The sequence below is a fragment of the Rousettus aegyptiacus genome, unplaced genomic scaffold, assembly GCF_014176215.1.
Source record: "Rousettus aegyptiacus isolate mRouAeg1 unplaced genomic scaffold, mRouAeg1.p scaffold_m13_p_3, whole genome shotgun sequence".
Taxonomy (NCBI): domain Eukaryota; kingdom Metazoa; phylum Chordata; class Mammalia; order Chiroptera; family Pteropodidae; genus Rousettus; species Rousettus aegyptiacus.
The window spans coordinates 20390778-20408502 of record NW_023416306.1 but is presented as its reverse complement, the minus strand read 5'-3'; the positions used below and the strand labels follow the sequence as shown (position 1 = coordinate 20408502).

At 37.9% G+C, this 17725-nt stretch overlaps 1 protein-coding gene across 3 annotated transcripts in view; it reads right to left on the bottom strand.

The window, feature by feature from the left end:
* CTNNAL1 (catenin alpha like 1) overlaps window positions 1-17725 on the bottom strand; it is a 53996-nt gene that overhangs the window by 19507 nt on the left and 16764 nt on the right. For all 3 annotated transcript variants that reach the window (XM_016130004.2, XM_016130005.2, XM_016130007.2), the window contains exons 3-9: window positions 15135-15322; window positions 13351-13470; window positions 10977-11066; window positions 9742-9912; window positions 6688-6888; window positions 4450-4536; window positions 1071-1229 (exon numbers count right to left, since the gene is read on the bottom strand). In XM_016130004.2, coding sequence (XP_015985490.2) covers window positions 1071-1229; window positions 4450-4536; window positions 6688-6888; window positions 9742-9912; window positions 10977-11066; window positions 13351-13470; window positions 15135-15322 — 1016 coding nt within the window. The remainder of the gene's footprint in view (window positions 1-1070; window positions 1230-4449; window positions 4537-6687; window positions 6889-9741; window positions 9913-10976; window positions 11067-13350; window positions 13471-15134; window positions 15323-17725) is intronic.

Genomic DNA, 17725 nt, shown 5'->3' with positions numbered 1-17725 from the left:
AGAGGAAGCTAGTCCAATTAGTCTAACCATGAGTCTTTGAGATCTGGTGAGTATGGCATATTAGATAATTTGAAGACAGCTAGAGGGTTCCTATCTCTGAATTTATATACATGTTAATCAGGACATACCTTTCATATACAAAGTATACATGGGTAAAGTATATGTTTTGTTCTTTTTTTATTAGCTGATCTCTGACATTCTCCATAGGTAGAAGGCTTAGAATATCAAAAATTGGAATTATAACAAAAGTGGCAGGTAAAGCACCAATAACACATAACAGAGATTCGGACGGAATAAGAGAGGTTCGAAGAAAGTATATTGTACTGAATGTCTCCTCTCTGTCCTTCTATATTCACTCTCCCTCCTTCTCAAACCCGCTTCTTGCCCTAGGAGATTGACCTATGGTAGCCTGCAGCTATGTTTGGCCAATAGGAAGCTCTAGGAATAGACCAACAGAAATGGGGACAGTAAGGGCCTTCATTCCTTGCAGGGACACTGTGGACCGTCTGTGTGTCTAGTCCTAAGATCACAACCTCTCAAGGTGGCTCTCTGGAAAACTCTATGCCCCTCCGGTTTCCAGTAACCACTCACTCCCCTGTCACTTTGGGCTTAGGGGCGGCGCCAGCTCTGCTGTCTCTACTGCCAGTTATTGCACTCCCATGGTTTCCCCCACACCCTGTCTCTGCAACTGTAAATACCTCCTTTATGAAATCCTCTTTAAATTATCCTAACTTGAGTGTGCCATCTCTTTCCTGCTGCAACCCAACAGATTCAAATAGAAACAAGGTCCTGCAGTGCATCTCCACTGCCCTTCTCCAAAGGTAATCTTACTGAGAGAATAAGGAAAAGAAGATTGAGAAATGCATTTGTGGGTTCTAGCAATTTTGGTTGTTTTCAGAAGCCAGACTGTTGTAAGAACAGTACTGATAAATATCATACCTTTAAAATTCCAAAGGAGAAAATGCTCATGTAAGTTAACCAAAACCTGTATTTGTGTTAATACTTCCTCATAATAGCAGCACAGCTATCATGAAACTACAATTTCTTTAATAAGTAAACTTATTACTCACCTCAACAAGCTGTTCTTTCTGTTCCGAGAGTTTACAGGCATATTCAGCCAAACCTCCTAAATTTCCTTCTACTCCAGTAAGTTTTAATGCTTTTAGTACCACATGATCAGCATGGTATTTTAACAGATCAGCTGCCAGCTGAGTTGCTGTACTATGAAGCTACAGATGTGGGGTGAAGGGTGATTAAAAAAAAAAAAAAGGACAACAAACAATAAGGTTTTGTGACCACGCACCTCATAATCACTTTAAAAACAAAAGATTGGCAACCTCAACACAATCCCGCTTGCTCTGTGGCGGGGAAAGCAAAAAGTCCCCTGTGGTAACAGTAGCACTTGTGTAGCATCGGGGAGCTTGCAAGTTCTCCCCAGGGCAGAGTGATATCAACATCTTTGAGTCCCCTGGCATTGGCAGTAATGCTGTTTGTAGAAGATGAACCGGTCATCCTGGCAGAGTAGCCTGGTCCTTTTTGCATCCTACTATCAACCAGCTCTTTCCCATACAGCTTCTCTTTTACCTTAAAAAAATACTTCTGCTAGTCTTAAAGTTAGTGAGAAATAGAATGGTATTAAGAGAATGGTATTCACAGTACTAAAAGAAAAATCAAATAGTAGGTTGTGATCATTAGTAAGTTTTTTGTCAGGCTTTTGAAAAAGTATCCATATGAGATTCAGTCAATTAGGTAGGCAACAAAATTTTATTAAATACCTACATCATGGCAGGCCCTGGACTAGAGGCTGCACATACAGGACAAGTAGGACAGAATCCCTTCCCTCAGGGGGAGGTTGCAGTCTATCTACGGTTGCTACCCAGAACTTTTACTCTCTCACTCTTGGGTTACAGGAGAAACAATACATAAAAGTTTAGGTTATAATAATAATAATAATAATAATAATAATAATAATAAAATGTTTTATTTGACTTTGAGTGGAATGGATTTTAAGCATGGCTCACTCACACTGGATATCCTTGAGTACTATTAACTCTAAAATTTTCTCCTTATCCTGCTTTTTTTCAAAAAAATGATGGGACAGGTTTTTGGGGGGTTCTCCAGAACGAGATCATTTTTAATAATACTGTTTCCAGACAAATATGACCTTGATTTAAGCCTATTTGAATGAAGTAATTTTTTTCCTGGAAGTACTCCAATGTCAATTCAAATTATAGGACCTTCTACAGAATTAACAATAGGGTAATCCACATTCATGCAATCAAGTGAGAATAATTATAGTTAGAAACAAAGGCATCAAAAACACACACTGTTTTGGAAACGAAATGTCACATAAGAATTTTAAAAGACTTTGTTTAGCCATCAAGGCCTCAGAAAATACCTAAAGCCAGTCCTTTATTTTACAGACTATGAAACAGGTCCTTGGAGACTGAGTGACTTGTCCAAGATCACGTAACTTTTACAAATGTTTCTAGGGACAACTTATTAACAACCCTGAGAGAGGAAGGGTGAAAAACACCAAGTTACTGCTCTGTGCAATGTACTGACTCCAGCAGCTCTATAGACATTAGCACCATTAATCCTGACAAAAATTTTCTAGGTTGATGTTATGATCAATTCAGAGGTAAGAAAAATGAAGCATTAGGAAAGCCACTCAGCCTGTCGCCAAAGGATTTTATACTCTCCTGATAGCCACGGTTTTAACAATCGTTTAGTTAAAATTGAATAGGCTAGAAAAAATGAGTAGGCTTTTTTAAAACCATAGAAAACCATACCCTTCTATGTTTAACAAATGTTAAAAGGAGGTTGGTACCAAGTAAGATGTTAAATAGATCATCATATACATAATTTATAAAAACATCCAAAAACAAATTTTGTTCTCTTGAGCCCTTGACCCACTTCAAAGATATAAAAGAATCAAGAAATTAAGAGATAAGGGAGAGGAGAGGGTTTCGTGAAGAGGTTCTGTTTGGAGAGCTCATGGCGTTTACTGTGAGTCCCTTCGCCTTCAGGCACACCCAAAGCAGAGGGAGCAACGTGACATGTGACATGAGACTTGTGGTAAGAGAAAAGGGGTACAACGGGGATCCTCTGATGAACACACTCAAGCATCCATGAGAGAGAAAGTCAGCTTTAAATATCGACTGACCCCACAGCATCTTAGGAGGGCACCAGGCACTAAGAACCTTCCACCTCCCCACTTCCTGTCTTCTCTCCCTGTGCCACACCTGGCAAAGATCAGAAACAGAAACTAGGTGAGGGATGAAGGGTGTGAAAAAGAGACGAGACCATGCTTTCCACCAAAAGCCCTAGGTGGGGTGGGGGAATGAGGAACAGGAGAGAAGTCCTACAATTGAATGAAGATTAAAATAAGGATTAATATATTGAACATTCTCATTTTTGAACTGAGATTGTGTTTTATAACCTAAAGCAGGGATTGGCAAGAGCCAGAGTCAATAGTTGAGACTTTTCAGGCCACGCAGTCTCTATTGCAACTACCTGACTCCACTGTTGTAGTGAAAAAGCAGTAGACACTATGTAAGGGAACGGGCAAAACTGTGTCCACCAAAACTTCATTTAGAAAAACAGGCAGCCTGGTCTCAGTTTGCAAACCCCTGACTTAAACTGACTTTCAATTACGTGAGAGTGACCAAGTAAGTTATGGGGTGACTAAGTTTTCACTCAGGGAACTGAAAGGATATTTTTTAAAATCGACTTAAGGAATACTTTATACATAATGAAATGTACTAAGAGTACAGTTGGATGAGTTTTGATGAACATATATACCCATGTAACCATCACCACAACCAATATTTATATTTCCATTACCTCAAAAAGTTCTCCCATGCCCCTTTGTAGTAAACATCCCCCAACTTCTGACCCCAGGCAGCCACTCATCTGATTTCTGTAAAGTAGTTTTGACTTTTCTAGAATTTCTTCCACATAGATACATATCTATATATTTACATCTATCTGTATATATATACACACATATATATAGCTAAAGATACACACACACACACACACACTCTCTCTCTCTCTCTCTCTCTCTTTTGTGTCCGGCTTCTTCCAGTCAGTCAGTGTAACATTGTGACATCCATATGGTTACCTATATGGATATTGTTCCTTTATATTGCTGAATAATTGGTTTAATTATACCAAAATTCATTTACCAATTCCCCTGTTGACGAAACTGTAGGTTGTTTCCAGTTTGGGGCTATTATAAATAAAGGTGCTATGAACATTCGTGTACAAACTTTGAGAGTGATGGCACTAATAAAATGGTTGCTTCAAAATAACTAGGTCAAAGGAAAACTTTTAGAATAATTTTCTAGGCATAAGGACATACTAATACGGATGAATTTCATACACACTATACGACGCGAAAATCAGCAAAGAATTAAAAGAGGCTAGATTGCAAAAAATACTTACTTCTTTCTTAAGTTCATTGAGGCTGTGACTGATTTTCAATATACTGAGTTCCAGCTCTTCAGTGATGCTTTTTGTTTTCCGGTTTTGCTAAAAATTTTAAAGAGTATATATGTAGTGTTACCTCATCTTTTTCATCTGGTAACTCCAATTTTACTTGAACTATAAATTATTATAAATTTCTAATTATCATTCTGTGAGCTATAAGAAAAGTATAGCTTAAAATTTACATATTTATGGTTAGGATAGAAAAAGAATTTTAATTATTTAGTTGTTTATTTAGTTATAATTATTTAGTTATATTTTCCCACTCTAACTATAAACAGGTTAATATCTAAGATCTAAATTTTCTTTAATAAATTTATCACGTCTAAAACTAAGCTATTTTATTTTCTGCTGGGAATGCTCACCTCATCACTCTTAACCTAGTTAAAACTAAAATCCTATTCATATCTAAGCCCTTACATAACTGGCTCTTTCTCAGAACACACACTCTTAATTAGACCCTCTTCTTCCCCAATCTAATCTTTCTTTCGGTAATCATTCTAGTATACAATTACATATTTACTTTTTGATCTTTTTTGTTGTTGTTATTTAATGTCTATCTTTCCCACTAGGCCTTGGTAAGCTCCATGAAGGCTGGGATCACATTTATTTTGGTCACCACCGAATCCACAAAACCTGGCACAGCAAAATGGAAGATAGTATTTGGTTCTTCGAGTGAATAAATCAAAGGTAAATGTTAATATTTTGAAGAAGGCTTCTTGATTTCTCTCCCTAAATAAAAATTTATCCTCCTTCAAATCCTCTCAACACATAATCAGTACCTTCTCTTCGGACACTTAAAAAGCTTTCTGTACTTGTTTCATCCCTTCCCACATTTTTCTACATTGCAAAATTCTGGCAGACAACAACTTTATCTTATTCATCTTTAGGTTTCCAGTACCTGGCATATAAAAGGCACTCAGTAACGACTGCTGAAATAAATGAATGAATGAACAACACAAATGGCATGTAGCATCAGAGATCTGAGTTTTATGAAATATGTGGAAGGTACTAATTGCAAACCTAGTATTGGTAAAATCGGATTCCAAACAGAGACAGCATGTCCTCATAGAAACTATACTGAATGTTGGGCTTAAAATTTAACAGTGAAGCAATCTATACTTCCGATTAGATATCACATAAATAATTTAAACTAAAAACAAAATATTGCTATCCCTGACACTACTCTGCTCCAAGTTAAGTTACCCTGTTAATGTGAGCATTTGCAATGTTGTGATGCCAAGAAAACATGGGAGAAATCTGTGAAACATATCTACTCTTCATTCGCAAATCAATTTATTTACAAGGAAGTAAACTGCTTCTTCACTCAGTCCACTCAGCCACATTCACCCTCCTTCTTCCTCTTCACTGACAAAGCTTTTGCTCAGGACTTCCAGCTTTGCTCTACTCATGCTATATGCTGAAAACCATGTTAAATACTTTTTTGACATAGCCTAGGTCTAAGAAATAAATAATAAACAGTGCCAAAGACATCTCAAGATCTCTGTCTTTCAATTTTGTAATCCACCCTCTATAAGAAGTTGAGTACATGTGTCCTGTGTGGTCCCACATCTGTCAGTCCTTACTGCTCTTCCCAAAGAAGCTCCCCTGCTTTAAGGATCGCAGCACCCTGTTTAAGGCCCTTTAAGAGGCTGTCCACCAATCTTAGACCAGGAATCTGTGCAAGGGTGCAAGATCTTTCACCTGCCAGCTGCATCTACCTGGTCATCGCGAGGCCTCAATAAGTTTTCTAAGTCGTTGTGTCTGTAAATCAGCTGTCCTCAGAGTTAAAACTGTGCACATATGAATGGCTGCGGCAGTCAGGGCTCAGGGCCCAAGAACCTCTAGGTAGAGGTCTAATGCTCTGCTCTTCACTCTGAAGAAGCCTTTTAGGGAAGAATTTTACAGAGGTAAGTTGGGTGGAAGAGCGGGCATAACAGGGTGAACTAGTGATGGTGATAGTGGCACAGTGTCCAGACTGGCCAGAATGAGAAACATGCCTATAAATGTCAGGTACTGTGAGTGCTGGATGGCAAGGAAACTTTGGCCAGGTAGGAGGGAGATGAGGAAAAAGACATCCTTGTCTCACTCTGGACCAGGTTCATATTCCCGGTGATCACATTAGCGTCCTCATCTCTCAAAACTTCAAGGAAAAGCTATTATATAAAATTTACTTTAATGGAAAAGAGTCCTTACAGCTTGAATCCACACAGAAGTTAACTGCTGCAGTTCCATCCTCGCATGAGTTGACAGTTCCAAGATGCGTTCCCTGTGCTCATGGCTGGTGGAGGCAGAATCAGTAAAGTCCTCTGTACGCTCCAAGATGGCTTCCAACGTTGCAGAAAGACTCTCTTTTGACTGAAAATACCTATTCTCCCGAAGAGTTTCAATATTCATCTGAGAACAAATAGGATAGACAGCCACATGAGTCAATGTTCCCACCTAACCAAAATGGACAGTAATTTCTAGCAGTGCCCAGGAAGACACTGGCAATTTCTTTCCCCATCTGAGGGCTCTGGGGTATTGTAGCCTCCAGTGATGACTATATTGTCCACTAATCCAGGAGGACACATTGCTCAAGAGCCACCAATGGCCATGCAGAGCTTCATTCCAATTTTTGTTAACACAACATTCCTATGAGATCAGTGAATACTAAGGCAGAAGCAACATTATCATGTAGCAACTGGTAGAAAAAAATGAACCAGCCTGCAGGTAAAGGATCTGCATCTGAGAAAATGCTAAGGTGAAGTTATAGAAAAAGTTACGCCCAAATATGAATATGTACTGCGCCCAGGGGGAAAGGGTGTGGCGGGCAGAGGGTATGGGAAGGACTGGGATGGGCATCAACTTTTCCTTAATTAATTCAGCAAAACTCTCCTACGTGGTTTCCCTACATTTTGTCTCATGTTCCCTGCAGCACCTCCCTGACCGAAACATTCTCTACCATGGGGCCTGTATAATCTTTCTAAAAGGTAAAGCTTCTGATATGGCTAATTCCCTCTAATCGGCTCCTTACCACCTATGACATCAAGCCCAAAGGTCTATTGTAATACTACAAAACCCTCTAGGGTCCTGTCTTTAAATACCTCTCTGACTGTCTGTCTCATTTCCCAAGTTCCCAAACAACGCTTCACTTCAGCATCCTGTGCTTAGAGTTCCTTTAAAATGTGAGGTGCACGTGTTCACTGATGCCATCATCACGTCTCTCAGCTTTCTAAGATGGGCTATGCCACTTCAACCCTATGAACCTCTAACCCATGAAATATGCCACAGAAACAACTTGGGCCAAGAGGCAATAAGTGATGATGATCATGATTGTGGTCACAATGCATGTGCTGAGAAAGACATCTTACATTTGTTTAGCACAATCAAGTCCTTTCACAAATACTATTTCAAGTTAATCCTTACATGTGACCCAAGAAGATATCAAGATTTGGGAAGGTCAAGCAGACATAAGGGAGTGCTTGCTGCCCCTTCTCCTCCTGGCCCAAGTGTCACTCCATCCTATGAAGACAGGATTTTTTTTTTAAGCTAGGAAAGAACATGAATAAAAGTGAGGTATGGAATTGACAAGAAGGATCTGAGAATTTAAGAATTTGAACATAATTACAACATAAAAAAAAAAAATCGGTCATGTGGACCACGCTAATTACATGAAGGTTTTGACTTCCTCCTTAGAGAGAACATCAATATGTTTTTAAATGGTAACTTAGTAGGGTATTTTTTGAAAGGCTTTTCTGTTTTATGGTTTTATAACATTTGTACCAAACGCAGTAAAGTATTCCCTCTACAGAATATGTTCTCCATCAGAATAAAAGAGGCCAAATGAGTAAACACTGCTAGTGAGACTGAGTCTATTCATGACAGCTCTGCCCTCCAGAATGACTGACAGTAAAAGGGTCAGCGGCTGGAGCAGTGGGCAGTGGCCACGGGTACAGCACTCCCCCAGTGAACCTGGCCAGGTCACAGCATCAAGCAGCAAAAAAGGCTTGGCTCTAACTCTACTTATCTTCCTAATTATGCTGACCTTCCATAATATATCTGCCCCCTCAATCCTTTATAAAAGGAGTGGATTAGGAAAAAAAAAAAAAATCTCAACGATCCCCTTCAGCAACAAAAACTCTAAGAGAAAGGCTGGTCCTTCCTTGTAGCTTCCTTCCCCACAGGAAGAGATTTAGGGTAGGGCTGGCAGCATATAAACAAACCCAGAGGTGTAAACTAAAAGGTCATACTTTGGGATTAGAGAATCCTCATTTTAAAGGAGGGTTCCATTACTTATTAGCTTTTCTCCTCAAAAGTCAGGTATAACATCCACCTAAAAAGGAAGTCAAAGATTAAATGAGATAATATTTTTAAAGAGCAGAGCCCCTAAAAGTAAATGTTCCTTCCATTACTTTCTTTTGTTCTAAATTCCTCTTTAGACCTTCACACAGTTATAGGTGTAGTAAAGATGTCACAGCCCTGCCTATGAGAGAGGTGGTAATCCAGAGCATGTTAGGTAACTTCTTAGGGCCCTAGTTTTCCCATTTATTAAATTAAGGGTGTTGTGCTAAATAGTTTCTAGGGTTCTCCTGACCCAGACACTACTCTGACTCAAAGAGCAGCTTCACCACCTCTCTGACTTCTGATGAGAAGTTCTGCCCTAAAATGGTAGAGATCCTGGAGTCAGATTGTCTGTTTGAATCCCTCACACCTCAACTCTGGCACTTCCTAGATGGCAAGTTACTTAATCTCTTTTCCTCAGTCTCAACAGCGTAATGAGAATAATATAATAGTTCTTGTAAGAATTATACATACATTTAAAGTACCCAGAACAGGGCTGGCACAGAGTAAGTGCTCAATCAATGTTAGCATGTATTATTGTTCATTTTACTATTTTAATTACATCGACCCTACAACACAGAGAAGAGCAAAGATTCCAGCAGAAATGATCTGCTGTCTGTTATCGTCAGTGGATGGTACAGCATTGCTCAAAAGAACTGGGTAGGAACACCTTTCTACGGATGACAGGCTACAGCTAAACCATATAGCTAAACAGGGCCACAGTATCTACTATGGCCCAAGACTCTGTTCTTTGTATATACCACACTAAGCCAAATGTTACTGATCATTAAGTGTGTACACTGTGGCACTGTTTTAAAGAGAAATTTGTTTTTGTGAAGCATCTATCCAAAAATATAGGTATTACGTATAGCGATGTTCCTTTGAAATGGAAAGAAAAAAATCAAAGTATATTCTCTTTATTCTTACCTTGAATTCTTTAATTCCAGTAAAAACGGTGATAGATGAAATGTCAGTCTCTCCATTGGGTTTGCAGTCAGTCACAATTTCAATTACCTTATCCAATGCCACTTTCATTCGGTCGAATACTCCTTCTTTGTTTTTATGGGCCGATTCACAGTTGGGATGCCTGAGACATGTCTTCAAAACAATTGAAACTTTTTATTTTAAGATCTGAGCCATATCATAACACATAAAATCTTACAGAGAACATGTCATGCTAATAAAAATGGTTCTTTACCAAAATCTCCTGGGTCCCTGGCTCACCCAGCTGCTTCTCCTCACTAAAAGTGGAAGCAGGATGAGTAAAAAGCGATAGCAAGGTTAAGTGAAAAAGGCAGAGTGTAAAACTATATCTTTATACTTCAATAATAAGTTTACTTAAAATTTTTTGGGGAAAAAAACTATATCTTCATTATGATTAAAAATATTTTAAAATGTCTTATATGTGCAAGAACTTAAAAAGAATGAGGAAAAATGAACAGATGATATATGACTGTGATATCTTTGACTTTTAAAACTGATGTAAATGAAAAACGACTCAAGGGTCTAGACACAAACACAGCCTTTCAAGTGGGCTCCAGTGAATTCTGTTTTTGTGTATTCACTGACTCCAGCACAGAGTAAATATTCTGAGCAGAAAAGGCAATTCTAAACAATGCTAATGAAATGTTTACTAGTTCATTTTCAATTGTACCAATTTGCTGGCTGACTGCTGTTTGGAATTATAAGCTTTTGATTGACAGTTTTGTTTAAAGTCAGTCAACTGACAATTTTTGTTCATATCTTTAAGAAATTAGAGATATGAATTTACAGAATAAACACACTAAGGGTTGACTTAATACTCCTGTTACTTAACAGATTCTAACTTGCCTAGCCTTTGCTAGCGCACATGGCTGGCTTCCCAATGAGACTGGCAAAACCCTGCAGGCAGTGAGCATGTGGGACAGGCCTGGAGTCACAGCACCTAATACAGCATCTTCTGCTTCATTGTTCAATCAAAGCTGACACCGTAGATTAACCGCTGTTTGGAACGGGGGAAGAAAGTTAGCATTCTTGCTAAAGGATAACTGAGTTTTGACTATGAGAGCCTATGTTCCAATTTATTGCTTTGATCTTTTCTAAAATGTAAAATATACAAATTAGATGCATTTAATCAGGTTCTCTAATTAATTTACAACACGGTAAAACAAAAATTGTCTTACCTTTGAAGCTGTGAGAAGCATCATTGTACATTTTTCAAGCACTGCCCTAGCTGCTGCCATTTTTGCCTTTTTCTTTTCATCTTTCAAATCCTAAAAATGAAATAAAATCATTGAGCAGTCTAGGACAATATGAACAACCCAATTTCTTGAAAAATCATTTACTCAACAATAACAATACTCAATAATTAAGTAACATCGTAAAAAAGTGACAAAGTAAAAAAAAAAAAAAAAAAACTAAAGTTTTACGAAATGTCACCACTTCGATCTAAATACATGAACACAACAGTGGAGTGGAAAGAAACAGGCACCCTTGTTAAGGGCAGCAGAGCCAGGAACCAAGACCTAGGAAAAGGCTGCCATGGCTCACATCCTGCTGGCCTGCCACACCTGACAGTCTCATGCCCTTCAGGACATACCTCACTCCTAACCAGAAATAACCATCTTATGCTTTACTTAATTAAAAGTGACTTATTTATTGAACAGCTATGGACTATTGTTTCCTTCAGGATAGGAACCATGTCTGATTAATCCCATTTAAGTGCTTATTCATCTCAACATGAGGTTTATGAAGTTTGTTTGTCCTAAATTTAATCAATATGCTGCTCTGAAATTTTCTCCAGATGTTTCATAGATACATGATTTTCCCAGACTAGATTATGAACTCTGAAGCAAGAACTGTATACTGAAATTTTTTCCTTTGGTTTCTCTTCATAGAGCCCTTGATTGAATGTGTTCTATCACAGAAGGTACTGAATATTGCTTATCAAATATAGAACCAAATACTCTTCATAATAATTTGGTTATGAGCATCTAAATCAGAGATTAGCAAATATCTTCAATAAAAGCCCAGATAATAAATTTTCTAGGCTTTCTGGACCTGTCACAACTACTTAATTCTACCACTGTAGTGTGACAGCAGTCCTAGACAATTCATAAATCAGCATGCTGTGTTCTAATAAAATTTTACTAATGGATGTTAAAATTTGAATTACATATACATGTCACCTGCCACATTAGTTACTCTTTAAATTTGTGAGTTGGGTGAAAAGCCCTTGCTTACAAATAACGAAGACCTAAAGTTTGAGAGTGATTTGCCTTTTATTTGTTTTAGTAAATTATTATAGTAGATTCGAAATTATCCCTATAATAACACTCTTACTCACTTGCATCCCAATATAGTTTTATTACTAGGAAAGAGATAAAATGAATTTATATCTAGTACACAAGAAACAGTCCATGATGCAAAAGTTAATTGAGGTCTCAAGGTTGCATTCCAAAGGAGTATGTCCTACATATGAATATCACCCATCATGATTATCTATCAAAAATAAAAGTCCAGGTCCCTTCTAAAATTTCCACCTTGTCTTTAACATACTGAAGAGGACTTTTTTGCAAAATTACCTATGGGTCTAGCTGACAATGCATCACAAATGTATGCCATATGATATCATATATTGTATGGTGGTGGCTGGTGATCGAAAAAGATGGCATCTGAATCTGTTACAGTGCTAGTCCACAAGACAAAACAGAGATTTCTATAAAACACTGATGGTCTAAGAAGCACTAAATAAAGCACCACATAAAGTCTGCCACTTTCCAGGCCAATATTCATCTTCCAACTCCAGCTATAACCAGGAAAGTTCATGCCCAGAACTGTAGCCTATTGGACTATACCAAAGCACCTTGAGAAAAGGTCAATTATTATATATTTAACCTACTGACAAGATGAGCTCATACACAAATACCCCAACAAGGAAAAGTCAGTACTGGATATAATATAGCTTTCCACCTCCCTAAACTTTAGAACTTACAGAATGAATTGGGGAACAGATCTGTAAAGAACCAATACCATGACATAGTTTGAAAACTACAGGCTTTTGAATCAACATAAGTGAGTTCAATCTGCTAAAAGAGTGACCTTGGGTAAGTTTATTATCCTCTCAGGTTCAGTTTCCTCATGTATGAAACAGTAATAACAATATCTACTTATAGGGATGTTTTGAAAATTAAATGAGATCATGGATATTAAATACCTAACATACAGCCAATGCAAATAACTAACTTGAGCTATTACTCTAATGTAGAATAATTACAGAAAGAAATAAAAACTGAATAATACATAAAAAATTACAGAAAGAATAATAACAGAGATATATAACAAAATGCTATAAGATTATATATGACTCATTTACTTTCCTGAGCCCTGGTTGAAGAATCAAATGGAAAGTTACATAAAAGAGAAAGTACTTGAGTTGGGCCTTAAAGGCAAGAATGGCCTGTCCTAGTGCGTGAGGTGGGGATATATTTAACTATTATATGTGTGTAAGGAAAGTATGCATGTATTTTAAGGTTTTAAAATGTGGTAAATACATACATTTTGTCTATCTCCGGTAAGATGTGCAAACTCCACCATTTCATTTCCAAACTGACTGAATATTTGGACAAACTCTTGAAAGCTATTCACTTTCTCTAGTCTTTCCATAGTTGCAAGAACCTGCAAAACAGAGAACATTTTATTAACAAGTGTAGATGTGAAAGAGACTGAGATGTCAAAGCTGAACAGAAACAGGAAAAAAAAGAGAAATTCTAAATCCTAGGGGAAAGCTGAGGAGGACATGGAGGGGAAGATGGAGGAGGAGGGGCTCGGAGAAGTAGAAGCAGACTCAAAGGTTAGAGTCATCCAGGCAATGACTGGTTTTTAGGATGGGGACACTTGGGCTTACTTAACAATTAAAAGAAAAAAGAGTAAAAGAAGTGCCTAAATACACAAGAGAAGAGATCATTTGTGTCTTCTGGAGAAGATGGTAATAGGTAGGACTGAGGTAATCACACTTTCAGAGAACTAGGAAGAGGGTGAGGATACAAGATGATACACTAAAGCTTTAAGTTTAGTGAACCAGAACTGAGGGAACCCCATTCTTCTCAGGCAAGTAGAAGGAAGGTCATCTGCAGCGTGAGGATCGGAAAGGGAGGTTTGGGACTTCAAGAGCAGGAAAACCTTTTGGATCAGTCAGGAACTGCCTGTGTTAAAGAAATTAATTGCCAAGAAACTTTGGGCAGCCAGGGGTGAACAGAGAGCACGAACCTGTAGTAGAGGCAACAGAAAATGTCATGTGTTTTTTTGACATTAGAACTAAAGTAAATAGCTGTGAAACATATTTTCAGAGACTTTTCTCTAAAATAACATAACTGGATTAGTTTTAGACAGACCAAGATAGGTAAAGAAAACACAGATATCCTGTGTTTACTTATTTTTAATGAGGATATGATGGATGTTTGGCGTGTTAATCTGCCCTGGCAGCTCAGGAAATCCAGGCGACTAACACAGATAAGGCAGATTGCCACCACTGAGCAGAACCTCCGTCTTTCAGAGAGAGGAGTGTTTTTGTTTTTTTTCTTTCTCTATTCCTCTAGCACTGCCCAATCCACCTCTCCAATTGCTTTTTCTCTTTAAATTTATACTTCGGATTCACTTAATAATACTTGTTAGGTAGTTTTGTCCCCAAAGCCAATTGGGACCATCTCTTCCTTGGTTGGTTGCCTTCCTCCTTGCCTAGGAAATTATCCAGGGAAAGAAGTGATTATACACAGCCTCCTAGATGACTGAGGAATACCATTATCTGAGAGATTGGAAGAGTTTAAATCTTTTCTCTAAATTTTGTGATTATTCAGTAATATTTAGGGACTTTGAATAAAGAAATTTTATAGTGTGAATAATTATGTTTAGGGTGATTTAATTTTTTCTTAAGCTTACAAATTGTTACTAACTTGGGAAAAAAGGCACTGAGGGATTCAGTATTTTTATCAACTAGGTTTCTACTACATACATTGTCAGGACATTTAGCTTTTCTTCCTGAATTTGTACACAGGGAAAGTTTTCACCACTAAGCCTCAACAAGCAGATAATGGTTTTCTGAGAAGAAACATTATTTGCATTCAAAAGTTTAGGCCCAGTACATGCACTGTTTAGGAATTATCGATATAGAGAAAGACCACTTTTAAGCTATACACAATTAGCATTATAAACAATTAAAATAGACAAGTGTTGCCAAATTACCTGCAATTAACCTAAAACAACAACAACAACAACAACAAACACCACTTTTTGAACAACTCTGAAAGACCTAGTATAGAAAGAAACACCAGAAAGGCAAGTACCTTATTTCTTGATGTTATTATCTGCTTAATGACCACTCGGTCTGCCAGCAACAACACTTTTGTCACTGAAGAAAGAAGTAATCTTGCAGCCTTTATAACTCCCGTTTTGTCTGTAAAAATTGTGATCTGGCCATCAGATTCTGGGTGATTCAAGCTGCTTACATCTGTAAGTGCTGCAATGGTTTCTCCTAACAAGAAAGGTAAGGGAGAAAAGTTAAATTGGGAATAAGACACACTTAAATCAAAACCCAGACTTCTCTCTAATCTTGAAGGTAATGTGCACAATGGGTGGAAACTCAGCTTTGGGGTCTTATTTCAGGAACAAGAAAAAGCTTCACCAAGATCAGCACTTTCTTAAGAATTGTGAAAGATTTTTGTCTTCAAGTTTAGAAAATATTACAACTTCTGTTTCCAGTGGTATGGTAAACTACATGATCTAAAAAGCCTCATGCTCTGTAAGATAGTAAGAGAAATCCCAGGATCCAATAGCGAAAGAAGAACCTAAAAGTAGAGCAGTGAGCAGCTGCCAAGACTCTGGATGAGGGGGCTACGGGATGAAGGGGGCACGCATGTGTGGGGGGTGTCATTGCTCATCTCCCTGACCTGAAGGGGTTGGGTTTTTATGGACACTCAGGGAGAGAAGACAAGGTTTTGGGGCCCAACAGGAGGCATCCTCAGTGAAAAGGGGACCTAGAAGAATCATCGAAAGGCAAAGGGAAATAATAACAAGTTCATCTGTTGGTCAGCTTGGGCTCTGGGTGGGAAAACAAAACAAAACAAAACAAAACAAAAGCGTTCCTCCTGAGAGTTCAAACCACAGGCGGACCCTCACTCAGGCTTGCTGTTTGAATTTATACTTCTTATGATGCCCGGCATAAACCATTCTACCAAATGAACTCCCGACCCTCTAGGAAAAGTCTCTGCTTCACTGTTGCTATTAAAACCCTTTGACCTCTATGATAGCAATTATCAATTGCTAAAACAATACAAATATTTATTCCTTAAAAATGAAACCAGGCTGTAACTTTTTCTAAACCTTACTTTTAACTTAACAAGATTAAAAAAAAATAATAAACTTTTTAAATCATCTTGTAATGTACAAGATAATTTTTTAAATCCTAAATAAACCCGAGTGCATAATGGATTGATTTTCTCACAAAAACCTTCTTGTTAATACTACTGACACCCAATAAAGAATGTATCAGCCCATGGGCTAAGAATCTTGAGTAAAAGTATCTGAATTTTAATGCACAGAGCACAGGGTGTGACATAATGAAAATTATGATTAGGAAGATCTGCCTGATGGAAGCCTATAAAATAGACCTGAAACGGGAGACTTAAAATCAGGGTACTAATCAGACAGCAATTCCAATTGTGGATGTGAAGTAGTAATGATCTAACTAGGATGGTAGCCATAGATGTAAAAAAAAAGATGAATTGGGAGACATTGAGAAAAGAAAATACAAAATTAGTACTTGAACTATGATAAGGAAAGGAAAAGTGAAAAAAATAAAAAAGGCTTCAAGATTGTGAACCTAAGTCACTTAGATAAAATGAGAAGGGTCTGGGAAGGGAGATGATAAGCTTAGTTTCAGACAACATGAATTTGAAATGGCACAGAAAACTCAAATGATAAGCACTGGATATGGACTGGTTAAATGTCATGGCAACAGCTAAAGCTCTGCATTTGGATGAGTCTATGATAACCAGCCTCCAAGATGACTCTCCGCGATCCCCGCCTCCTGGAATTTACATCCTTGTGTTTGCTCCTTCTACATCATACCAGGTTTGGTATGGCAGAAGCATCAAAGACACCGAGGCAGCATTTTGGTTGTGCTCTCTGTCTAGAGGAAGGCAGCTACCATGTCATAAGCAGTCATTACTCCTGAGAGACAAACATGAGGAGAAACTGAGACCTCTGGTCAACAGTTACAAAGAAGTGAAGCCTGCCAATGACCATGAAAATGAGCTTGAAAGCAGATCCTACAGCCTTGTCAAGGCTTCAGATAACTGCAGGTACAGCTGATAACTTGAGTGCAACCTCATGAAAGGCACAGACTCAGAACCAGCCAGTAAGTCACTTCCTGATTCCTGGCCCTCAGAAACAATGTGAGGTAATAAATAAATGTTTGTAGTTTAAATTGCTACATTGGGGTTAATTTGTTACACAGCAACAGGTAACAAACACAAAGTTTATGTAGCAAAATATTCAGAGAAAAGAGTTTAGAAATAAACCTTAGTGCAAGCAGTAGGGGAAAAAAGTATCAGTTTGCATTCTATCAGCAATAGCTGAAAGGATAAAAATGTTTCCTCTGTGCTTCAGGAAAACGTTACTTTTTTTCTGTATTTTTGGCTCTCAATAACCAAAAATATTACACATGAGCCTGGACATATGGCATTATTTAATCTTTCCTCTTTCTGACTAAACCCCAGGCATTTAACTTATGAGTACGTGGGATGGTACCATTTGGTCTGCTCCACCAACGTGGTTAAATGCTTCCTTAACATTATGAAGTTGTTCAATGTAGACTGTTCAGAATTTAGTTCCCTAGAAAAGTCACAAAGCATCATGGTTGTCATCTTTAAGTTTA